This window comes from Carica papaya, chromosome 2 (genome assembly GCF_054855325.1).
Source record: "Carica papaya isolate Zhongbai chromosome 2, ASM5485532v1, whole genome shotgun sequence".
Taxonomy (NCBI): Eukaryota; Viridiplantae; Streptophyta; class Magnoliopsida; order Brassicales; family Caricaceae; genus Carica; species Carica papaya.
In genome coordinates this window covers 11,479,647-11,500,400 of record NC_142310.1, presented here as the reverse complement: position 1 = coordinate 11,500,400, position 20,754 = coordinate 11,479,647, and the positions used below count along the sequence as shown (strand labels likewise).

The 20,754-nt window shown below is 36.6% G+C and overlaps 2 protein-coding genes, 2 long non-coding RNA genes and 1 other non-coding gene across 9 annotated transcripts; 1 reads left to right on the top strand and 4 right to left on the bottom strand.

The window, feature by feature from the left end:
• Positions 1–4,777: 4,777 nt before the first annotated feature.
• Positions 4,778–9,541, bottom strand: RER1 (reticulata-related 1). 3 transcript variants are annotated; one of them, XM_022043429.2, is made up of 7 exons: positions 8,862–9,521; positions 8,378–8,476; positions 7,572–7,795; positions 6,921–6,990; positions 6,592–6,671; positions 5,886–5,950; positions 4,778–5,288 (listed from the first exon to the last, which is right to left on the bottom strand). In XM_022043429.2, exons 1-7 carry the CDS (start codon positions 9,411–9,413, stop codon positions 5,095–5,097), a joined length of 1,284 nt encoding a protein of 427 aa, XP_021899121.2. In that variant the 5' UTR covers positions 9,414–9,521; the 3' UTR covers positions 4,778–5,094. The 3 variants fall into 3 exon arrangements, 2 of the variants coding, with proteins under 2 accessions (XP_021899121.2, XP_088069450.1); XR_015816983.1 differs by having other exon boundaries at positions 5,239–5,288; positions 5,886–6,015; positions 8,862–9,541; XM_088213324.1 differs by lacking the exons at positions 4,778–5,288; positions 5,886–5,950 and adding an exon at positions 6,028–6,295 and having other exon boundaries at positions 8,862–9,537.
• A 59-nt stretch (positions 9,542–9,600) lies between these two features.
• Positions 9,601–9,682, bottom strand: TRNAS-GCU (transfer RNA serine (anticodon GCU)). Its single transcript has one exon. It is a non-coding gene; the product is annotated as a tRNA-Ser (tRNA).
• A 497-nt stretch (positions 9,683–10,179) lies between these two features.
• On the bottom strand, positions 10,180–20,624 carry LOC110815597 (Phototropic-responsive NPH3 family protein). Of its 3 annotated transcripts, none has more exons than XM_022043432.2 (4): positions 19,649–20,624; positions 19,235–19,304; positions 11,380–12,588; positions 10,180–11,278 (listed from the first exon to the last, which is right to left on the bottom strand). In XM_022043432.2, exons 1-4 carry the CDS (start codon positions 19,696–19,698, stop codon positions 10,706–10,708), a joined length of 1,902 nt encoding a protein of 633 aa, XP_021899124.1. In that variant the 5' UTR covers positions 19,699–20,624; the 3' UTR covers positions 10,180–10,705. The 3 variants fall into 3 exon arrangements, with proteins under 3 accessions (XP_021899124.1, XP_021899125.1, XP_088069449.1); XM_022043433.2 differs by lacking the exon at positions 19,649–20,624 and adding an exon at positions 12,952–13,090; XM_088213323.1 differs by lacking the exons at positions 19,235–19,304; positions 19,649–20,624 and adding exons at positions 12,952–13,090; positions 18,716–18,732.
• On the bottom strand, positions 14,883–16,968 carry LOC148268756 (uncharacterized). The gene is made up of 2 exons (XR_015816985.1): positions 16,423–16,968; positions 14,883–15,833 (listed from the first exon to the last, which is right to left on the bottom strand). It is a non-coding gene; the product is annotated as an uncharacterized LOC148268756 (long non-coding RNA).
• Positions 16,962–17,948, top strand: LOC148268755 (uncharacterized). Its single transcript, XR_015816984.1, has 2 exons — positions 16,962–17,157; positions 17,459–17,948. It is a non-coding gene; the product is annotated as an uncharacterized LOC148268755 (long non-coding RNA).
• Positions 20,625–20,754: the final 130 nt, after the last annotated feature.

The following is a 20,754-nucleotide window of genomic DNA, read 5'->3' as shown; positions in this document are numbered from 1 at the left end:
ACAGTAATATATGCACTCGAAACTATAAAATGAACACATCAAACCTCATAATGCATTTAAAGCTGTAAAACATGCCAAATAACAGTAAATCATCAATCACACTAGACTCGGGCTCCATTAGCAATCTTAAGCAATTTCACACATGCGTTAATTCAAGAGATACCGTTTTATCATTTTGAACTTTAATACCGTGATAGGAAATAGGGTGAGGGGTCCTTACTTGTTTTCGGGATCCGAATACGATTCACAGTGCGCCTACAGGCCGTCCCTAATTTTTCCCTGAATTTTTTCCGGGGAACTGAAACACACTAACGGTACCTGCACGTGTTCCAAAAAATCTCAAATTAGGCTCAGGGCCCCTTTTTGGCCAATATCGCAACTCCGGCACGGCGGCTCCGCCGTGCTCCGGCGACGGCGCCGCCGCTTGCGGCGGCGGTTTGCCTCGGGTTGGCCGTTTTCGGCCGAATTCGGCCACACTCGCATCGGTCCCTGCGAGAAAACAACCCTAGGGCCCTCGGGGGGCCAAAAATCACGGAAAAACGGAGCTTACCAGCGGCGGCGCTCTCGGGTGCGGCGGCTCTCCGGCGAGGTTCGTGTTTTGGTGATTCGGCTCCGGTCAACCTGTAGAGAAAAGAATGGTGATCACGGTGATATAAAAATTGCATCAAACGGAGGCCGGGAAGGGCCTCATCGGAGGCAAAAATTGAGAAGGGGCGCGGCGGCGCCACTGGGCTTCGGCCGTGTATTCCGGCCGTTTGGCCAGGATTTTGGCTCCGATTTGGCCACAGGAGGAATCAGCGTGGAAAAACGAGTCGGGGGTACGAAATTTACCTTGATCGGCGGTCGGAAATTCCTCCGGTGCGGCGGCGGGTGGCAGCGGCCGGCTTCTGGTTCGTCTTCTCTGGCGAGCGGCAGGCGGCTAGGGTTTGTGGTCTGGTGTGGGGGTTCTATTTATAACCCTTTGCCTTTTGATCTCAGCCGTCCATTTTGTTTTAATCTGGGTCGTCCGTTTTTGATTAAATCTGGACCGTCCGATCGCACGCTTGATCTGGGCCGTCCGATCGCGCCTACGCGGATCGCCAACGTGGCCCTTTTTGGAACGACGTGGTCTTGCCACGTGGCAGGTCCCGGTTGGCCGGGCCTGCTGACGTGGCTGCCGACATGGCTTTTTTTTTTTTTTTTTTTCGGCCCCTTTCCGGGCGCTACAATTTTAGTATGAGTGAAATTAATGAAAATTTAAGTTTTTTTCATCCTTAAAAAAAATCTCAACAAGTGGTGTGAGAATTTTGATAGTCATGGATGTGTGAGAAAAAAATATATAGAGAAAATAAGAGAGTTTCATACATTAAATATGGTCTCAAATACTTTTTCTTTGGTTTCACCTCCCATTTTTATATGAGAAAATTATCAATTATGGGTTATGAAAATGCAAGCATATTTACAATCTTTCCATTTGTGGGATGTGGTTAAAAATGATGGTAAACTCCGATCATTATCATCTCATTCAACTGCAGCTCAACTAAATATTTATAGTGAAGAAAAATTCAAGAAATACAAAGCAAAAACTTGCTTGTACTCTTCAGTTTCTGAAGTGATTTTTATTAGCATCATAACTTGTAAAACTCTAAAAGAAATATGGAATTTACTTAAAACTGAGTATTCAGACAATGACCAAACCAGATTTATGCAAATTTTGAATCTTAAGAGAGAATTTGAAATTCAAAAGATGAAGGAATCAGAAGGAATCAAGGAGTATGTTAACAAACTCATAACAATTGTTAACAAAATTAAATTATTTCGTGAAGAGTTTTTCAATAGTAAAATTGTTGAAAAAATTCTTGTGAGTTTACCAAAAGAGTTGGAGTTAAAAATTTTATCACTTGAAAATTTTAAGAATCTCTCAAAAATTACAGTTGCAGTATTAATTAATGTTTTGCAAGCCATAGAGAAGAGAAGAGCAATGAGAGATGAAAAATAATTGAGTGAGTTTTTATCGCTATGATGTTAAACAAGTCTTCATCAGCATCAAAATAAAGAAAATTTTCATCATGCGGAGTATGCAAGAAAAACAATCATGATGAAAAAGATTGTTAGTATAAAGGTAAATCACAATGTTTTTCTTATAAAAGATTTAGGCAGATACAAAAAAAATTGTAAATTGAAGAATGAGTAAATAAATATTATTGAAGAAGACAAAATTCTTTTTTAAAATTTGAAGATAAGTGTTCCAAAGAGTTTTGATGAGAAGTGCATCAAATAATTGAAAATTGATGAGAAGTACATCAATAATCGAAAGTTGGTGAGAAGTACATTAACAATTGAAGAAAAGTACTTCAAAATTTAAAAATCAAATAAGAAATATTTGAGAGAAGTGCTCTAACAAAATAAATTTGGTGATTATAATTTATACATTAAGGGAGAATGTTGAAGATCAATGTAGACATTATAATTTATTTTATTTATTAATTTGAATTTAAATATGATTTATCTTTAATTAGATTTGAAACATGTTTATTTTAAAAAATTGTGTTATTAGTGGGAGTTTATCTTTTAGAATATTTGATTTATATTTATCTCTTATATAGTGGTAGATTATTTTTAAAAAAATTTAAATTTGATGTAAATTTATTTAAAAATAATTTAAATTGTTAATTTTGAAGTAAATAAAGTTAATAAAAATTTAAATATTTTTAAAAAAAAAATTCCAACAAGTAGCAAAGTTTGAACTCCTCGCATAGTTAGCCACAAGGTGACCTAGATTAATTGCAGCTGTTCCAGCATTTAGTTGCTCAGGTCTCCTTTCATAACTCAGTGGTTTAGACTTCACGTCAATCCAACTAATGCTTTCTTTTTCCATAATTTGACATACCAATGGATTATATTCATGTGAGTCCAAACCAGTAAGCACTTGAGTCACCAAATCATCAATAGACACTGGATAACCAGCCAAAACTAGATTGTCAGCAAGATTTTTCATGGTCTTCAGGTAGTCTTCCATTTTCATACTACCTTTTTGTGTTTTAGCAAATTTCCTCTTGTAAAAGACAATATTTGATCTAGTTTTAACTCCAAACAAATCATTGATAGCGTTCCACAGCTTCTTAGACGTATCAGAACCCATCAACTCAGATGCAACAATGGGCTCAATTGTGTTATATATCCAACCTAAGAGCATTTGATCTTGAACATTCCATTCTTCAAAATCTGGATTTGTTGTGACCTGAATATCTTTAGTTCCTAGCACAACTACTTCTGTGAACTCTGGTTGACAGATTTTGGCACCAGTTATGTAGCCTTCTAATTTATTACCTCTTATCAAGGGCAGTACCATGTTCTTCCACAACAAAAGAGTATCATGGTTCAACTTAACCATGGAGTATGAGCCCATTAGACTTGCAGACATATTCAGGGTCTTGATGGTTGTAATATTTTTTGAAGTGTTTCCTTCATTGCTTCTGCTATCAACAACAACAGATTCCTCATTACTACCGCCAGCCATGTTTGGCTCTGATGCTAAGAAAGAAAAATGAAAGGAATATGTTGGACAATTTTCAGCTTAATGTGCTGAGATGAGAGGAATTCAATTTATAGAATTTTACAGTGAATCAAAACTGTACAAGTGGTCAAATGAGTGATTTACAGCTTTCCATAAATGATAAAGTTTGTTACTACAAATTCTTATTGTGCAATGCAGGTTGTAAGCTGTGCAGTGCAGATTGTAGGTGCACTGTTAATGGTGTTCCTATTGGTTGTTTATTACATGTTTATTGACACGGTGCATATCGATAATGGTGTCTTTTTCATTATCAATGTGGTATAAGGTTTAATGGATGTGATTGACTCGGACCGCCACAATTGCCATATTTAGGTGAAGGGATGGCGGGTGAGTCAGTCAACTCAGTCGCGTTCATATTCATTTTTATGTTTCTTAACATCATTAACATTGTTTTGAGAAGTAGGAAAGTAGGGAGTTTGTTTATAATGATTTCAAATCTTAATTATTATAGAATTAGGAAAGGTTAGATTTTATTCTTATTGATAACCCAGTTTGATATCATTTAATTGAATTTTGATTAATCACATAATCCAATTCAATATATGAGTTAAATATACAATATGATTAAGTTTCTGATTTACCTTACCTTAAAAATATAGTTAAGAAAACTTTTTGACTCCTAAAAAGTGAAGATATTCTGAACACAGATGATTCAGGAAAAGAACAGAAGCTGATGGTGAGATAATATACACATGAATGATTAGCCAAACAGATGAGTCTGGCCGAATGGATTTTAACTCAAACTGGGCCCAGTTTTTTGTAATTCGAAAAATCACAAGTCAAAAGAGTAAATTTGTAAACATCCTCAATCAACGTCCCAAGTTTAGAGAATGGTTGTTGTCGTCAGAACAGAGAAGTAAAAACTATTCGTGACTTGCATTCTGAAGTGACTTTTCTTATTTGCCTTAATCGCCTACCTAATGCCACGTCTTAGCCATAGAGAAGGGATAGAATTTCTGCAATGTTCATCGAATTTGGGGAAATTTTTGTACGGATTGCTGCAGAACATTATTAATTTTTTTCCTTGGCAATCTCTACCCACCATTTCAAGATTTCAAATCTCGTCCATCCTGTGAGACCAATTGATGTTTGATTATAGCACTTTACGGCATTCGAAAAATAGCTTTTGTTTACCAGTTGGAGTTTTGTTTATGTTAAGATCACTCATTTTCTTTTTGTCTTTAAAAAATACAGGGCTTAGTATAATGTAACGCCTAAATGTATTACAAGTTGTAATTTGATTGAGTTACCTCAAATTATTCTAACTCTGGAAAGGAAAACACAATAAAAACATTCAGGAATGCTGAAACAAAAGATGGATGCAGAGCTATCATTACTCTCCTCATCGCTACCTTCTATTCATGCATCTAGTTGTAACGAGACAAGCCAACAAAAGACGTGGCTTCTCATCGGCACCTACACAAATGTATATCCCATTAAGTTCATTCCCTGTTGTTTTGCCCGGGAAGAGAGCTACCTTAATGACTGATGATACAGAAAAGGATGTGGAAGCAACATTTAGCCAGAAAAGGCTGCTGCTACTGCACCCCACTCCACTTTGCCCAATCCACGAACTGCATTCCACCATAAATATTGTTAGCAAATCTCACACCTACAGTGAAAGCCATTGCAACAGGTGGGACCCGCTTTGCCAAATGAGATGTTTCCACCAGACGTTCCAGTCCATTAATGATTTGATAACGAGTATTTGAAGAGACTCCGAGGAAAACACCTTATCCAGAAGCCAAACCAAATCAATAAGCAGAAGGGCATTAAAGTGTCTATATGTAACTGTGTAATATGAATATGCTGTCGAAATGAATGCATTCCAACCCAATCAAGCCAAAGAAGAACGAATACAAGAAGCTCCAACTACATTCGTACATTCCTAAAATGGTATGGAAGAGTATTCACACTAATTTTCTGGTCAAAAGGACAGAACTAGATTAATCAATTCATTTAATTTCCACAAAGTATTTAGACAAAAAAATAAACCATTAGTCATCATTTCAGTTTTCTCGGGCATTACATGGACAAACTGGGTCAAGCAGTCCCAAGGTTCATCTTAACAGTGTCAACTTGCGACATTGCTCGGGGATGCTGAAACCCATGTGTCCATAATTCACCAATGATGCAGTTAAGGTGTCTTAACAGAAATTGAAGATGCTAACAGCACTGAGAAAAGTAAATGTTAAAAGAGAAAAAAAAAAAAAAAAAAGAAACACACAATAGATCCCCTGTAAAAGCAGAAAGGATATCCATGAATTTTATAATCTTCGCATCTGTATGAATTTAGCAGCTACAATCTGAAATGGAACTATGAACATACCCCAAAGTAATGCACTTTGCACAAGAGGCGGCACAGGAATGTCCTCTTCTGAATTCTTTATCCTCCTGACCACATGGAAAATCCAGTGAGCAACATCATCCCCTCATGCAAAAGCAATATGCAGCCAACACTAGAAAGAAACTAACCACAATAAACACCAGCAGAGCTTCAACCTATATTGCACACTTATCTGGTATAGATAGACAAAAAAGTTACTGAAAAAAAACCAAAGAATCCAGGGATGCAAAAGGGGGTGCAGAAGTCCGTTGTATAACTAGCAATAGGGCTGGGTTCCATTTATATAGGTTCCCTGCTGGAAGAAATTTGTTCTAGGAATCTTAGCTGGGACATCACACATCCTCGATCAATAAACTTATCAATCATAATGCACCATTCTTGCCAGGTTGTCCCTAAGGGAAATGAGATAAACTAGGTTATAAAAGCTATATTTCCTGAGCAAGGTGAAGCTATTTAAACTTCGAGCAGAACCAAGCAACTTGTCAACAGAGAGACATCTAGGTAGCACCAACTCTTAGATACAACTTAAAATCCAACAAGTACCGAAAAGCCAATTGATTTCATGTGTTTAATTAACATTCTCATACCAATAGTTTAAAACTAAAGTTACTGCTAGAAAAGCTGATGCGTACTATCAATATGGTGGCAGAATGACATTGAAAATCAAAGAATCCAGATAGAGGATCACCTTTTGGCAGTCATGATCAGATTTGCAATGCCTTGACCAATCAGGCCACAGCTAAACCCAACTGAACCATACAATAAACCCTGGATTCAAAATGTTGCAATAAGTTAATTTTCAGTAGTAATTAGTTAACTGTCTACCAATACTGGCAAGAGATATTGGCATATAGAGACTGAGATAACCTGGTTCTAAATAGGAGATCCATGAAATGAGAAGTGAAAATGAGAAGTGAAAATGAGAAATGCAAGTGAACAGGGACCCATTAACCAACACTTTGTGCTCAAACTAAGTAGAAGGTGACAAATTACTCAGAGGTTACTCAGTTATGGTACCTTGTAGAAGTATGCTGCAATCCTCTGCTTAACTGAGAATCTGCATCCTGGCCTTTCAGCTTCAAAAACACTGTACAGATAATGCAAAACAGTAAGTGGTTATTATTTCTATGAACTTATAAGGCTGCATGCAACTAGGATTTAGAATCCTCATTGCGATCGTGCCTGCAAGAAAAGAGAAAATAAACAAAAATGCAGATGACACACAAACCAGCATCTCACTATGCTAAAAGCTATTTTGTTGTGATATATACATGGAAAGTCAGAAACCTTCATTGTGGTCTCACATTCAAACTTAATCATGGACCCCAGGTAGGCCATGAATTCTTAAATGACTACTGCATGTCTCAACACCACCAAGTTGGGACAAGCAGACATCAAAACTGCAGTCATGGAGTAGAATCACAATACCTTCTATCTCTATTATCTTAAGTATAGACGGTAAAATCACTCACATTTGGCTGGACATGTTCATTGAAAGAAAACTAAATAAAAGAACTACATGTAAATAAAAATAAAAGAACTACATGTAAATAACCATTATTTAGTATTAAAACTATGATTTGCCTAGTAGCAAGGTTGTCTAACTAACAGAAGAAAAGGATTACAAAGAATTTTCAATACGAAAAAATTGCCACATGAAATACTAGCCTGCTGGGAAGAGCTGCACAAGCATGATTTATTCGTCCAAATAAACCAGTTGATGCCACAGAAGGCTTCCCGATACGAGCATATGGAGCTAACATACCAACCAAAGCAATGTCAACAACCACACCAACCAAAAGGTCAGCAAGGTACAATTCGAACTCTAACCAGAAATCTTTTCCCCTTTTCTGCATTTCTGCAAATGTTGCACAGCAAGAATCGATCACTATCTGCATTACAAGAAACATGGAGAAGTATGAATAAACACAGTAAATGCATAAGAACTGAAGATCCAAGCTTATACAGCCAGGATTCTATTTTCTTCCTTTTGCATAGATATGGCACCAAATATTTCCTTTTCCATCAAAAAGCCATATTGCTCACAGTAACAATGATTACAGACATTCAAAGAAACTAAGATGTGTTTGTTGTTGAAACTAGTCTGTCTTTCCTGTTCAAAATTTTTTTTTTGGATATAAAATTAGAGAGAAAATACAATCGATTATAAAATAATTTATATTTTTTAAAGAATCAAACTAAAAACAAACAATCTTGAAGACAAAATAGAAGGATTTTTCAAAAAACATTTTCCAAACATAACCAAAAAAATATATTTTCTAAAATTAAATAATAGAAAAAGAAACCATTTTGATTATTGAAAACTAAAATGAGTATCAATACAACCTTTAAAAAAAAAGTTTAAAGTATAAAATATAGCCTAGAACCTTCCCCAGGCATGTCTGAAGAATTGATGGCAGATGTGCTGCCTTACAACCTAAGTTAACTCCACGAAGTTATGATGATCCACTGACCTCCGTTCCCACTTTAAAAAGAAATGAAGGATCAGCTAGCATTCGGTTGCGAAGCATTGAGCAGAACTTCATTAAAAAGCCTAATGGCCAAACTGAACCCTGCATATGTAACATTTCAATTGGGCATCAGTGTCTATTTTGAACCAAGAAAGTGCAAGAAGATACGCAAAAGGAGCTTCCAACTAGTTGTGAAGTGAGTAAGTTTCAGTCACCTATGTGAGGAATCAAAATATTCAACCAACTCGCCCAACTATTGCTTTTGCACATATATATATATATATATGTGTATGTATATATATTCTAACTTTTATTCTCATAGAATAATGTAAAGGACCAGTAAATCAACTAGATTTTACAATCTCCATCCTATATTAATCAGCAACCTAGACAGCGGACGTCTAACTGTTCCTATTTTGGCTTACAGAAAAGCACACAAACTATTCAAATTTCAGGAAAGCAACAAGAAACCACATTCAAATTCTACCTCCAAGTCCAGATAACGAAGAAGGAACAGCTTCCGAATCCCAGTGGTTTTCGCCGCCTCCAACATATCCGATGGTAACTTCACCCCTCTCGATTCGGCCTCTCTCATCACCTCCTCAAAATTTAATATCGGCCCAAACTCCCTCTCCTCCTCCTCTTCACCACCACTATCATCACCACCACCACCACCACCTTCACCGTCACCTCCACCACTATCACCACGACCCCCACCTCTTCCTTCGACTTTTGGCTCGGTACTCACCTTTAAATCTCCAAGCTTCTCCTCGAAATCACCATGTTGTCCCTCACCGGAGCCAGCGACCATACTCTTAGCATCAGAATTGGATTCGACGCATTGGACGGGGTGATGGCGGGAAGAGGAAACCAATTTCAAAGAGATTCGCTGAGATTCAATATTAGGGTTTCTGTAGCAACAAAGAAGAATAGTCTCAGTGTCTGCATTACGGTTACATTGCCCAGCTAAATTAGCAGTACCATCGTTCACGAAGCTTGAGAGATGCCGTACTTTTAAGCTCGGTTCACAAATTGACATTTCCTTACCCGAAAAAGAAAATGACGTTTTGTTTATTAGAAACGATAAGAAATTGAAGAACAGAGAGGTTGATCGAGCAGGGTTTATGATCAGAACACCATCGAGGTGTTAATGTGATCGGCTACGGTCGAATCCACGAAGTCCCAACGCTGATTGGTTGCAGAAAAATGAAAAGTCGAAAAAAATTCGTCGCCTGAGAGATTCGAACTCTCGCGGGGAAACCCCATGTACTTAGCAGGCACACGCCTTAACCACTCGGCCAAAGCGACAGCTGATGACGATGAGAAGAAAGTAATACCTAAAACCCCATTGTAATTCGTTTCAATTCCATTCCTGTACCTACAAAGATGAAGAGAATAAACATAATGTGCATCAATCTAAACTCAGATTTACAAATATCCTTTTTAAGTTATCATTATCAACCTTTTAAGGACTCAAAACATTCTCCCATTTATTACAATCAATATTCCATTCAAGAATTCTTAAATTTTTTATCATCCTATAATGAAATAAATAAAAATAATAACAAAATGAAATTATTTTTATTGATAATAGTTTTTTTCGAAACAATTAAGATTACTGTATAACAATATCTCGTGACATTCTCATGAAATTGACGTTTAAGTATATGTTATTAGCACAACACTGGGTGCCACCCAAGAGAAACAACTTCTAACAGATCTTTTCTTACTAAAAAAAACTCTTTTGAGTCTTCATATCATAAGAGATTCAGAATTGCCCATGAACCTGAACATAAAGAGCAACAAATTCAAAAGCCTCTTTTTTTAATGCCAAACATTGGAAGAATACAATTGACGAAGAAAGAGCTTGAGATGAGTTGAATATCTGTACATAAACAGCAACATGAATTCTACAACCTCAACTTTCATCTTGATTCACAAAGCTGTACATGTATAACCCAAGAATCACACGACATATTAAAACAAATCATATACTCCGCCTGCAAGTGAAATTTTGGCCTATTTACATGTATGATAGCTCCCTCCTCAAATTATGTCAAGATTGGACCTGTCTGCCCATCAGATATCAATTTGCTTTGCAGCATTATACTTTCAGTGACAGCCTTCACATTCAATTTTTGGGTCCAACAATCAACAGCTTCCAACTCTACCTTTCAAGTGTAAGTATACCTTTTGGTTAGCATGGGGAGGAGCTATTGGCCTATTTCCTGTGCTTGCCAAAGCCAAGTTCCACGAGAAGCAAGACTCTATCTCTTTTGTATCTGTCTTGTATGGCATCAAACATGGATGATGACTTCATTTTGTTAGCTCTCAAAACAGTGAGAAACTTTTCCTGTGTCTAGAATGACGAGATGTGCGTGATTGCTCAACGGATGCTCTTGGAGTGGGTCCAGTGCTTTCAACAATATCTGCCTGGGCATCCAAGGATCTCGGAAGAAGCTTGCACCCTATTTTCTTGGCAACCAAGTGAGGTGAACTTAGAGAAGTATGTGATGTACTGACTCTTTTCATCTCTAGTTTTATTTTACCAAATTCTTGTTCAAGTTCCCCAACTCTAGACCTCATCTTTTCCATGTCTCCCTTTAAAACCTGGTTCTCACGAACAACTGTCACCCACCCATCTCTCTGAACAATCTGGCCTGCTGCGTCACTTGGGATAGTGATGGCAGCACCTGCTGGAGCACTTACAGTGTCCAAGACATTGAGACAGCTAGCTAGAGCAGTTCTCAGATGCATCTGCTCAAAAAACAGCACCTGGAGAATGACTCTAAGTGGCAACCTTTCATTTTGGGAAGCATGAGCACAGGCATCTATGGACAGTTTCTGATAGTCAATAATGTTGCAAAGCTCTTCTTTATCCTTCTCTGATAGCCATGGGTGTGCCTGCACTGTGGGCAATGTGTTAAAGCTTATATATATATATATATATATAACTACAGAAAACAAGAATAATTTACTAACAAGAGTTGGTTGGAGAAGTTCACCTTGAAATAAATATCAAGTGCTCTGTATAGACCATCATGCAAAGGTCTTGAAATTTCTGGAAGAGCCTCTGCAAGGGATCTTATCTTTACTGGTTTCAAATTTACATCAGAAGCAACCTCGGCAATATAGTTATCTATCAATCTAGCAACTTTTTGTAAAGGTTCTGATGAAGGCGATGTTTCTGGATCCACTGCCAATGGGGAAAATGATGTCAACCCTGCCTCAGAGGACCTAAAATGATGGACGACCCGTTCAACACAATCTGTATCGTAGAGAGTATCAGAATCCGAATAAGTGGGAATCAAGAGACCATCTAGGGTTGCCAGCTCCAGCTGCATCCCAATTCTCCTCTCTAGAGAATTCCTACATGTTTCATTGACACCTAATATAAGTGCAACACGAAGAAGTCCCAAAAGAAAACGGCAGAAGGACTTGCCCTTCTTTTGTGGGAGAAAGTTTTCAATTGTTTCCAGCAAAACCTTTTGATCAACAGAAGCAGGTGTTAGGCTAAAACTTGCAACTGTTCTAGTTCTGCCACTCTTTTCATTCTGCCATCGGCTCAGACCTGGTATATACTTTCTAGCGTAATACATTATGGCAGCAGCCAAATTTTCAGGTCTTATGCCCCTTGCTTCCATGGTCTTGATGAGTCTTCCAAACATACTCATACTGAGATAAGAGACATCCTCGAACCACCAGTCAGATTCAGAGCTTCGGATTCTAGCTCCTGTATTTATTCCATTCCACAGTATACTTCCACCAGGACTCTGTCGACTACCATACATCATCATGGGCCATCCAAACAAACTAGGATCTGTGCAAACCATAACAGATAGAGCACTCAAACATTTGCTTACCATCTGAAGCTTGTCAGCCCTCAGCAAAACAGATTCGGAACTTTGAAGACACAATATAGTGTCCTTCCAGTTGCAAAGTACATTCCTGCGGAAGAAACTTTCAGACTTAGAAAGCAAGTTATCCTCCCCATATTCATTTGTCATTTCAAGGTAGTCGGCTGCACAATAAACCAAAGCTATGTTTCTTGATGTGAATTCCACGCGAGCACCATAGCAGAATTTAGCAACAATAAAAAAAGTGCCAGGGCCGCCAGGGAATTCTTCAAGTGCTGTGGTAGAATTCTTTTCACAGGTATTTCTCAAATCTTCATATATTCGTGCTATTCTTCCACATCTTGATATGAGCGGAAACTGTACAATCATGCATAGCTGTTACCTGACCTTTCTTTAGAAATAATACAAGTATAAATATTTCCACTATGACATTGAAGATTGATTCATACAACTATGTCACATGATCGCTTAGAAACTCAGTCCAGATTTCGGAACGCATCACAAAAAAGTAGAACAGGGTAATTTTTTATCTCATCATGTGATTGCTGCTTCCATTTAAAAGATCATACATTAATACTAGAAAATTCATGTACTTGTAACTAGATGAGTGAATCACGGACATATTAATATGTACTGCTAAAATCATTCATTGCCTTTCAATAACGTGTTACAAAAATAAAAATTTAATAATGAAGATGTTACTCAGAGTATCAAACACACATTTCCTTGTGCAATAGTGCAAAGTTTCGCTATCTGTTGGCAAAGGAAAAACATCGGATGCTACAGTTTGCATATTTTATTTCTTTATGGAGGCCATGAAGGTCACTTACAAATAACTGCAGCTCCAGATGCAAGGAAACTACAGGAGAAGTCATATCAACATTAGGACCATAACTTGGTCAACAATTAAAATGTCTTAGTGAGGAATGAAAATATAGATCGCAATACCATGATAAAATACAGCTGGAAAATAATATATTATTGACAGCAAAATGCTTGATATACTCCTTTGTACCCCACATATTAAAAGGTCAATCTCAAACAAACTTGGAAAAGCATTTGCATACCTATAATCTAAAGCCAAAAACGACAGTGTTATTGATCTTAAATACTAGCCATATTCATTTTCCAAAACATAATAAACCTGTTAAGGTAACAAGTGTGCTATTCATTTTCATATATCATATTCCCATTCTCTTCTTTTGACTTGGTAGATGGTACTTATGCATCAGCTAATTCTTGCATATACAGTGCTTCAATTTCAAGCCTTTTTTCTCAAACATATTTTTCAAAGAAAGAATTGCTTGAGCCATATCTCAGCCACCAATATAACTATAATGAATTACTAATTGTTGTAGAAACCAAGACGAGACCATAGCATCAAGCTGAAGCTAGATGAAAGCTCGTTGCTATGGTAATTGAAATAAAGTTCAATAAGAAAACAAAACCAAAATCCATGGGTTTTTTATTTTACAACAGTTCCCTTTTCTTCATTCATAATCTGTCCCAAATACAGATTTTTGATTTTATTATAAGAGCAGGAAGGATAGTTATCCTGGAAATTTTAACAACCTCATCCAGAATAAAATAACTAGCTTCTTGTCATCTTTTTTACTTATTTTATGTTAATAACTACCAACATTTAATACCTAATTTACAGGATATTTTATCATACAAATTGTACTTAAAAATACATATAAAAACTAATTATTAATGGTTCTCAACATCACTTCCCTCCTTTGTGTCGTGCTGGTTGTCAAGCGCAAACAGTGAGAAATTGGTGGATGGAGAAATTTATGACGGTTATTGTTATAATCCCTACTAATGGATCTCGTCATGGGATACCTGAAAATCAGTAGGAATTTTCTGATATTTTTTTGTCCTCTGTCCTTTACCTACCTTCCCCTAAGTATGAGTTCATTTAAAAAAAAAGAGAAAAAAAAAAGAGAGAACCAAACAGTCCCTTTATTAAGAAAAACTCAAAACTTACTAAATTTTTCTTCATTCATAATCTGTCACAAGAACATAAATTTTGATTTTATTGTAAGAGAAGAAAGGGTAGATATTGTGGAAATTAATTCCCTTATCCAGAATATAGTAACTACATCCTTGTTATCTCCTCAGACTTATTATTCTCTTAATAACTACAACATTGAATAACTAATTTAAAAAATATTTTATCATACTAATTACACTTAGATACGTATAAAAACTAATTACTAATAGTTCTTAATGTCACTTCCCTCCTTTAATTCGCACTTGTTCTCAAGTTCAAAAAGTAAGAAACTAGTGCAGGAGAATTTTTTTGCAGTTACTGTTACGACCCCTACTGATGGATCTTGTTATGGGACGATGAACCTGAAAATCAGTAGGAATTTTCGGATCCTTTCCTGTCTTCCATCCTTTACCTATCTTATCAATGTATGAGCTCATTAAGAGAAAACTCAACAATATCTTGAGTAAGAAAAGTACTCAAAACTTTAATATTTTTTTTCCATTCATAATCTGTCTCAAGGACAGAAATCTTGATTTTGTTACATGAGGAATGGTAGTCTCGAGTAAGAAAAGTATTCAAAACTTAATAAATTTTTCTTCATTCAAAATCTACCCCAAGGACATAAACTTTGATTTTGACACAAGAGAAGAAAGGGTAGTTATTCTGGAAATATATTACGTTATGCAGAATATAGTAACTGCCTCCTTAGAATTTTCTTGAGTTATTCTTATCTTAATAACTACCAACATTTTAATACTTCTACAAAATATTTTATCATACTAATTAACTTAAATACATCTAGGAACTAATTATTAATGGTTCTTAACATCACTTTCCTCCAAATTGCTCTTGTCCTCAAGCACAAAAGATGAGTAATTAGTCAGAAGAAATTTGAGATGATTATTGTTCATCTTCATCTTCCTTATGTTTCTAGAGCTTATGGTTATATGGTGCCCATTGGCAATGAATCTTCAACTTCTGGCCAGAAAAGGAGTTTGCAACAGGGTCAGGCTCAAACTTCTCATTATAGTTGAAACAAAGTGCCTGTTCGTGTCATTCATCAATTTCTGACGCCAACAACCATTTGACCTCTGGGATTCGAGACAAAGGGGGCTGATTGCCTTGCTGGCTCTCATTTGGCAAAAGAAAACATTGTTTTGAGGAGGATACGCTGGAAAATTCTGAGGGTCATTGCTCATAATGTCGCAGGAGACTCATTGTTAATGTCAAATCATGCATATTCTGGAGTTCTATTTCCATAAGAGCGTCCTCCTTCAAACCACTCAAGAAAATGTCCACCTACTGCTCCAATGTGAGTGCACTGATCTGGAGTTCCACTTCAAGCCTGGCCATGAAACTCCATTTGGAAACACAGGGCCACCTAATGCATTTTAGCCCCGTTGTGCAATCCCATCCATTTGAACAAATGTACAACCTAAATCAGGTTGACTAACAGAAGCCTGCCACTATCTGGAGACTGAAAGACACATGCACTCAACTGCTAGTGGGGCTTGCTCAATTTGACCTATTTTGATTTCTCTGACCTTCAAGTTTGACCAGATCGATTCCTTTGACTGCTTCCCGCCTCAAACAGGCTAGTTAGTCTCTGGTTTAAGAAAAATTTCAGTTTCAAAATATGGTGACTAACGCTAAATTGAGTACAACGCAGAAGCGTACAAGGTAGACACTAATACCCTTGAAACAATACAAATTAAAATCAATACATTTGAAAAGAAAATAAGACATTTGCGCACTGCACAAATAGCTCCACCAGTTCAAATTTGCAAGTTGCCTAAGCTATTGATTGGAGACACATTGAATATAATGCTGGAGATATTACTACGAAGGTAAAATTCAAAGCTCTTGATTTTAATAGAATAGGAGACCCTAGTTTCTTCCTAGATTGTCTTATCTCAAATACACCAAAATCAAATTTGCCAACATGAAATTTGTTGGAGTTGCAAAATATATTGCCACAGTATCATGAGAATATAATTGGTAAAAGACAAGCATTATTTCAATTCATGGCAAGATTGAGGCTGAAAATTAAAAAAAAAAAAAAAGAATTAATTCAACAACCTCCTGCAACCATTGTATAAACTTATTAAGCTGCCATTGACATGAAAGAATCTTTTAAATATCTGGTTCCCAAGAAATATTAAGTTTTCGATTATGGAATCCAATCCTAAGAATACCTTTGAATCAAAAGTGAGCTGAAGAATGGATGTTATTTCCAAGACTAGCTTCCAAGTGTAAGTAAATTGTTTGCTTTAGGTGTGGGTAGAGTGCACACATTGGTTATCAATGCCCAAAGAAGAATAACTTCCATTTTGAAATGAAACAAAAGGAGAAGATGCAAAGGAAGACATGATGGCTATACGTCAGAAGCCTTGCTCATGGTTTCAAACTTGAGAGAAAGAGAGAGAAAAAACAGAGGAATCAGAGAGATTTTCCTGAGGTAATGTGTTTGATTTTCCGGTGCTCTTCATTCATATAGGAAAGGCCTATTTATAGGCTACAAATGGTAGGGAAAAAGAGCAGCAAAGAGAGGCGGGAACAGCCCAGAAGCTACAGCAGCAGGGAAGGGTCCTACTTGTTAATTTTGGTCAACAACTCTAACCCTAATTTGTACACATGAAAAGACAATTTTACCCCTATGTGTTCCCCTTTCTGCCTTTCCTTTTGTAGTAGACCACCAGAGGCGGCTTCTTGACAATACCCTTCGCTTCGGTATCAATCTTGTCCTCAAGATTGAGATATAGAAACTATTGTTGTAGATACGCATAGTCTTCCCAAGTACACTCTTCTGTTGTAGTGTTTTCCCATTGCATTGGCACTTGTTTCACAGATTAGTGATCCTTACATGATGACCTGGTGTTACAGTACTTGTTGGGCCTGAACACTGAGTACAACCTCTCTTTTATTGACTGGTAAATTCTATATCATACTGTCTCTTCCTTTAGTACACTTCTTGGAAACTATTGATCCAATTATCTGTATTATTTGCAATGATCCATAGAAGTGCGATGATAACTTGGATCTTCTCACTTGCTTTACAGTATCTTACTTGTACGGTTGTAGTTTGAATAGCATCCAGTATTGTTCTTTAAAATTTCTTTCACAGCGATTTTTATCAGCATATTCCTTCAGTCGAGATTATATCTTCAAGAGTCGCTGTCTAATCATCTTTTTCATATCTTCTCTTTCTGCCAATAATTCTTCCACATATAGTGAAGCTGATGAAAAATCAATAGCATCCAAAAATTGAGGAGGTGCGTTTCCGTAGAGAGCCTGGAAGGGGATTACATTGAGGTTTGTATGGTAGGTCGTGTTATACCACCACTCAGCAGTGGATAACCATTTTGCCCATGTTTTTGATTGATCATGAGCCATACACCTCAAATACATCTCCAGGCATTGATTAAGCTGTTTGGTCTGACCATCTGTTTAAGGATGGTAAGCAATGCTGAAATGAAGGTTGGTTCCAGCTGCTTTCATAAATTCTTTTCATAAGAGACTTGTGAACAAGGGATCCTTGTATGATACTATGACTTGTGGCCCTCCATGCAACTTGTGAACATTACAGTACTTATTTTTCTACCTTTCACAGTCACCTAATAAGCATTATGCTTTTTATGTTATCAAATGCGAATATTAGAACAAGAATGCTTAAGCTACTTATAAGTATCAAATAAGAAATCTCAGACACCCTTTGAGTCTATTTTCATCCGAAAAAGGTTTGCGAGGAAGTGTCATAGATGCCTTCATAATCTTGCTTTTGATAAAGTTCATTTATTCAATACAAAACGTTCTTTGGCAACTTTCTCAATTTTATAGTTATGCAATGCAATCAAATCCTTAAATTTGTCGCTTACTAGTTCTTAGATGTGATACCTAAGATACCTAGGTGTAACATCTAGATTGTATTCCCAAATTCTTAATAGGCAAATTAACCATAGTTTGTCATAAATTGCTACACATCAGCTGATTTGGTTGAAATATCTAGTTTATGAACTTTATTTTACACCATCACAACCCATGAAGTTACTATGTGATAAGCAAATACTGATCCATGTGGCATCAAATTCAGTTTTTCAGAGAGAACTAAATATATTGGGGTTAATTATCATTTTATTTGAGAAAAGCTTCCTATATGTGATTCAAACTACCTATGTAAACTGAGTAGACCAATTAGTTGAAATGTTCACAAAATCCTTAGAGGAACCCCTGTGGAGTTTATTTAATGAGCTTGATGCATATGATATATATGCTCCAAGCTGGGGGGGGGTATTAATATATTATACATTTCCTATATAGTTATGTACCAGTGTAGGTCTTTCTTATGAAGTTAATTTTCCTATTCATTTTCTTCCTTTATTGGCATAAGAATCCCTACAAATACATACAGTTTCTTTCTGACATCATAAACATCAAACTATTTTTACACCAAGAAGTGGGGAGTCTTTGAGAGGGGAATGAACAGCGTACCAATTAAAGCCCTTCAATCCAGACAGGTAAAAAGAGAAGAGGCCATTTCTTTCTGGGTGCCCATGGCCCCAGATTAATATTCTGAGAAAATCGATCCATGAGTAAAAGAGTATGATACATTTGGGCCATATGCCTCTTAGCTAAGACATACAACTTCAAGTTCAATTATAAATTCTCAGTCACAGACGATCATTAATCATGTCATGTAACATTACTCAAATTAGGAGATATTTCATATTAAGAACACTGTGTCAATGATTTTTTGTCTTCCCTCCTTTTGGTGGTTAACTGGTTCCAAGATTTTAGTAAGACAGAAAAAAAACCATTGCCATGCCAATCCTGATAGTATAATAAGTGGACCATAGCCAGAGAGTAATCAGAATAATTAGCAGCTGGTAAGAGCAAACTCTGCCCAAAGTGAAGATAAGCAACGGATGCAACATTAAAACAAGTCTAGGACTGCTAAACTAGTTAAGGGAACGGGAGACCCAAACTCTAACAAGTGGGAAATGGGCTTACCTTATGAAGATGAAAATTTACACCATCCACAACTACAGTGATGTCACTTGGCAACCCTGCACTGCAGAACCTGCCACCAAACGAATATATATATTACGGCAAATATATATGTATGAATAACATTTTCATCCAAAAAACGATCCCTGGTCTGCTTTTTCATTCAACCTTCCTAAGTTGTCTGAAACTGATAAACGGGAGAAAAAAGAAAAAAGAAAGAAGCATTGGTACAACCTTAAAGAAATTTCTTATAGTTCAGGATTTGATAAACCCTATATGAAACCAATAAAGATTTAATTATACGTCAAGAACCAAGAGAAGATAATTATAAGCCCAGAAAATCCTAAATTATGTTACCCCAAAAAGGAAACTATTAGAAGATGCATATAGGGAATGTAAAAGCGAGGGCTAAATTACCAGTCATTTCCTTCCTTGCGGAACTCGGTGACCTTTCCAGCAGGCGCCATGGAAGAGGGAAGAAGAAAGGCACAACTTCAATTATGGTATACAACAAATCCAAAAACACCCATCGAAGATCAAACCAAACCCTCAAGAAAACCAGCAGTGTTACCACTTCATCACGATTGAAATTCAAATTAAAGGGAGAAAATGGAATCAAACGGCCATAGAAAAAGAGCTAAAAGGGTCAAAGGAGAAGACTCAGTAGGTGGACTTTACAGCTCAGAGCAAAGAACCCAAGTGCCTGTTTGTGTACACCCCACAATGCTACCACAACCGAGAACAACAACAAGAAGTATCATGGACCATACACCACGATACCCACCAACAAAAAGAAAGAAACACGACTAGAGAAACAGAAGGTGAACTTGTATACTATTATATTATATAGAAATAATAGAAAACAGAGGGAACCACAATGGATCATGACACTTGACTGGCAAAAGTAAAAAACCATTATCACAGTAAGAAAATGATAAAACATTTGGTGAGAGATTCAAAGTAGTGGGTCTATAAATTTACTATTCACCACCCAGAGAAAAAGCAAAACAAAATAGAAAAGAAAAAAGAACGAAACGCGTTCATAGCCGGCAAGGGAAAAAGGGAAAGAGACACGAGAGACATGGAGACAAGGGAAATGATGAAGGAAAAAGTAGCTATGACAAACTGTCATTGGAGACTGCTAATATTACAACTATTCTTCTTCTTCTTCTTCTACTCAAAACCTTTACAAGATTTTCTTTTCTCCCTTAAAAAAAAAAAGAAAAAGAAAACAAAAAAAAAACTCGAGCTTTCTTTGCCCGCAAGTGAAATTAAGTGGACAGAAGAGATCGGGGGAGCAGAAAGAGAGCACTTTTGGTGCTTACGTCATGGTGGCAACCATTGTAGTCGCCTGTAATATCAACCAAAAGAATTGAGTTTCTCCGCTCTAAAAAGATTTATTTACCATGTGGGGTTTAATTAAGTTCCCTAATAAATATTATATATTTTAATATTTTTGTACAAAATAAAATTTTATAAAGGAATAATCAAAATATTTATGTTGCAAAATAATACTGTAAAAA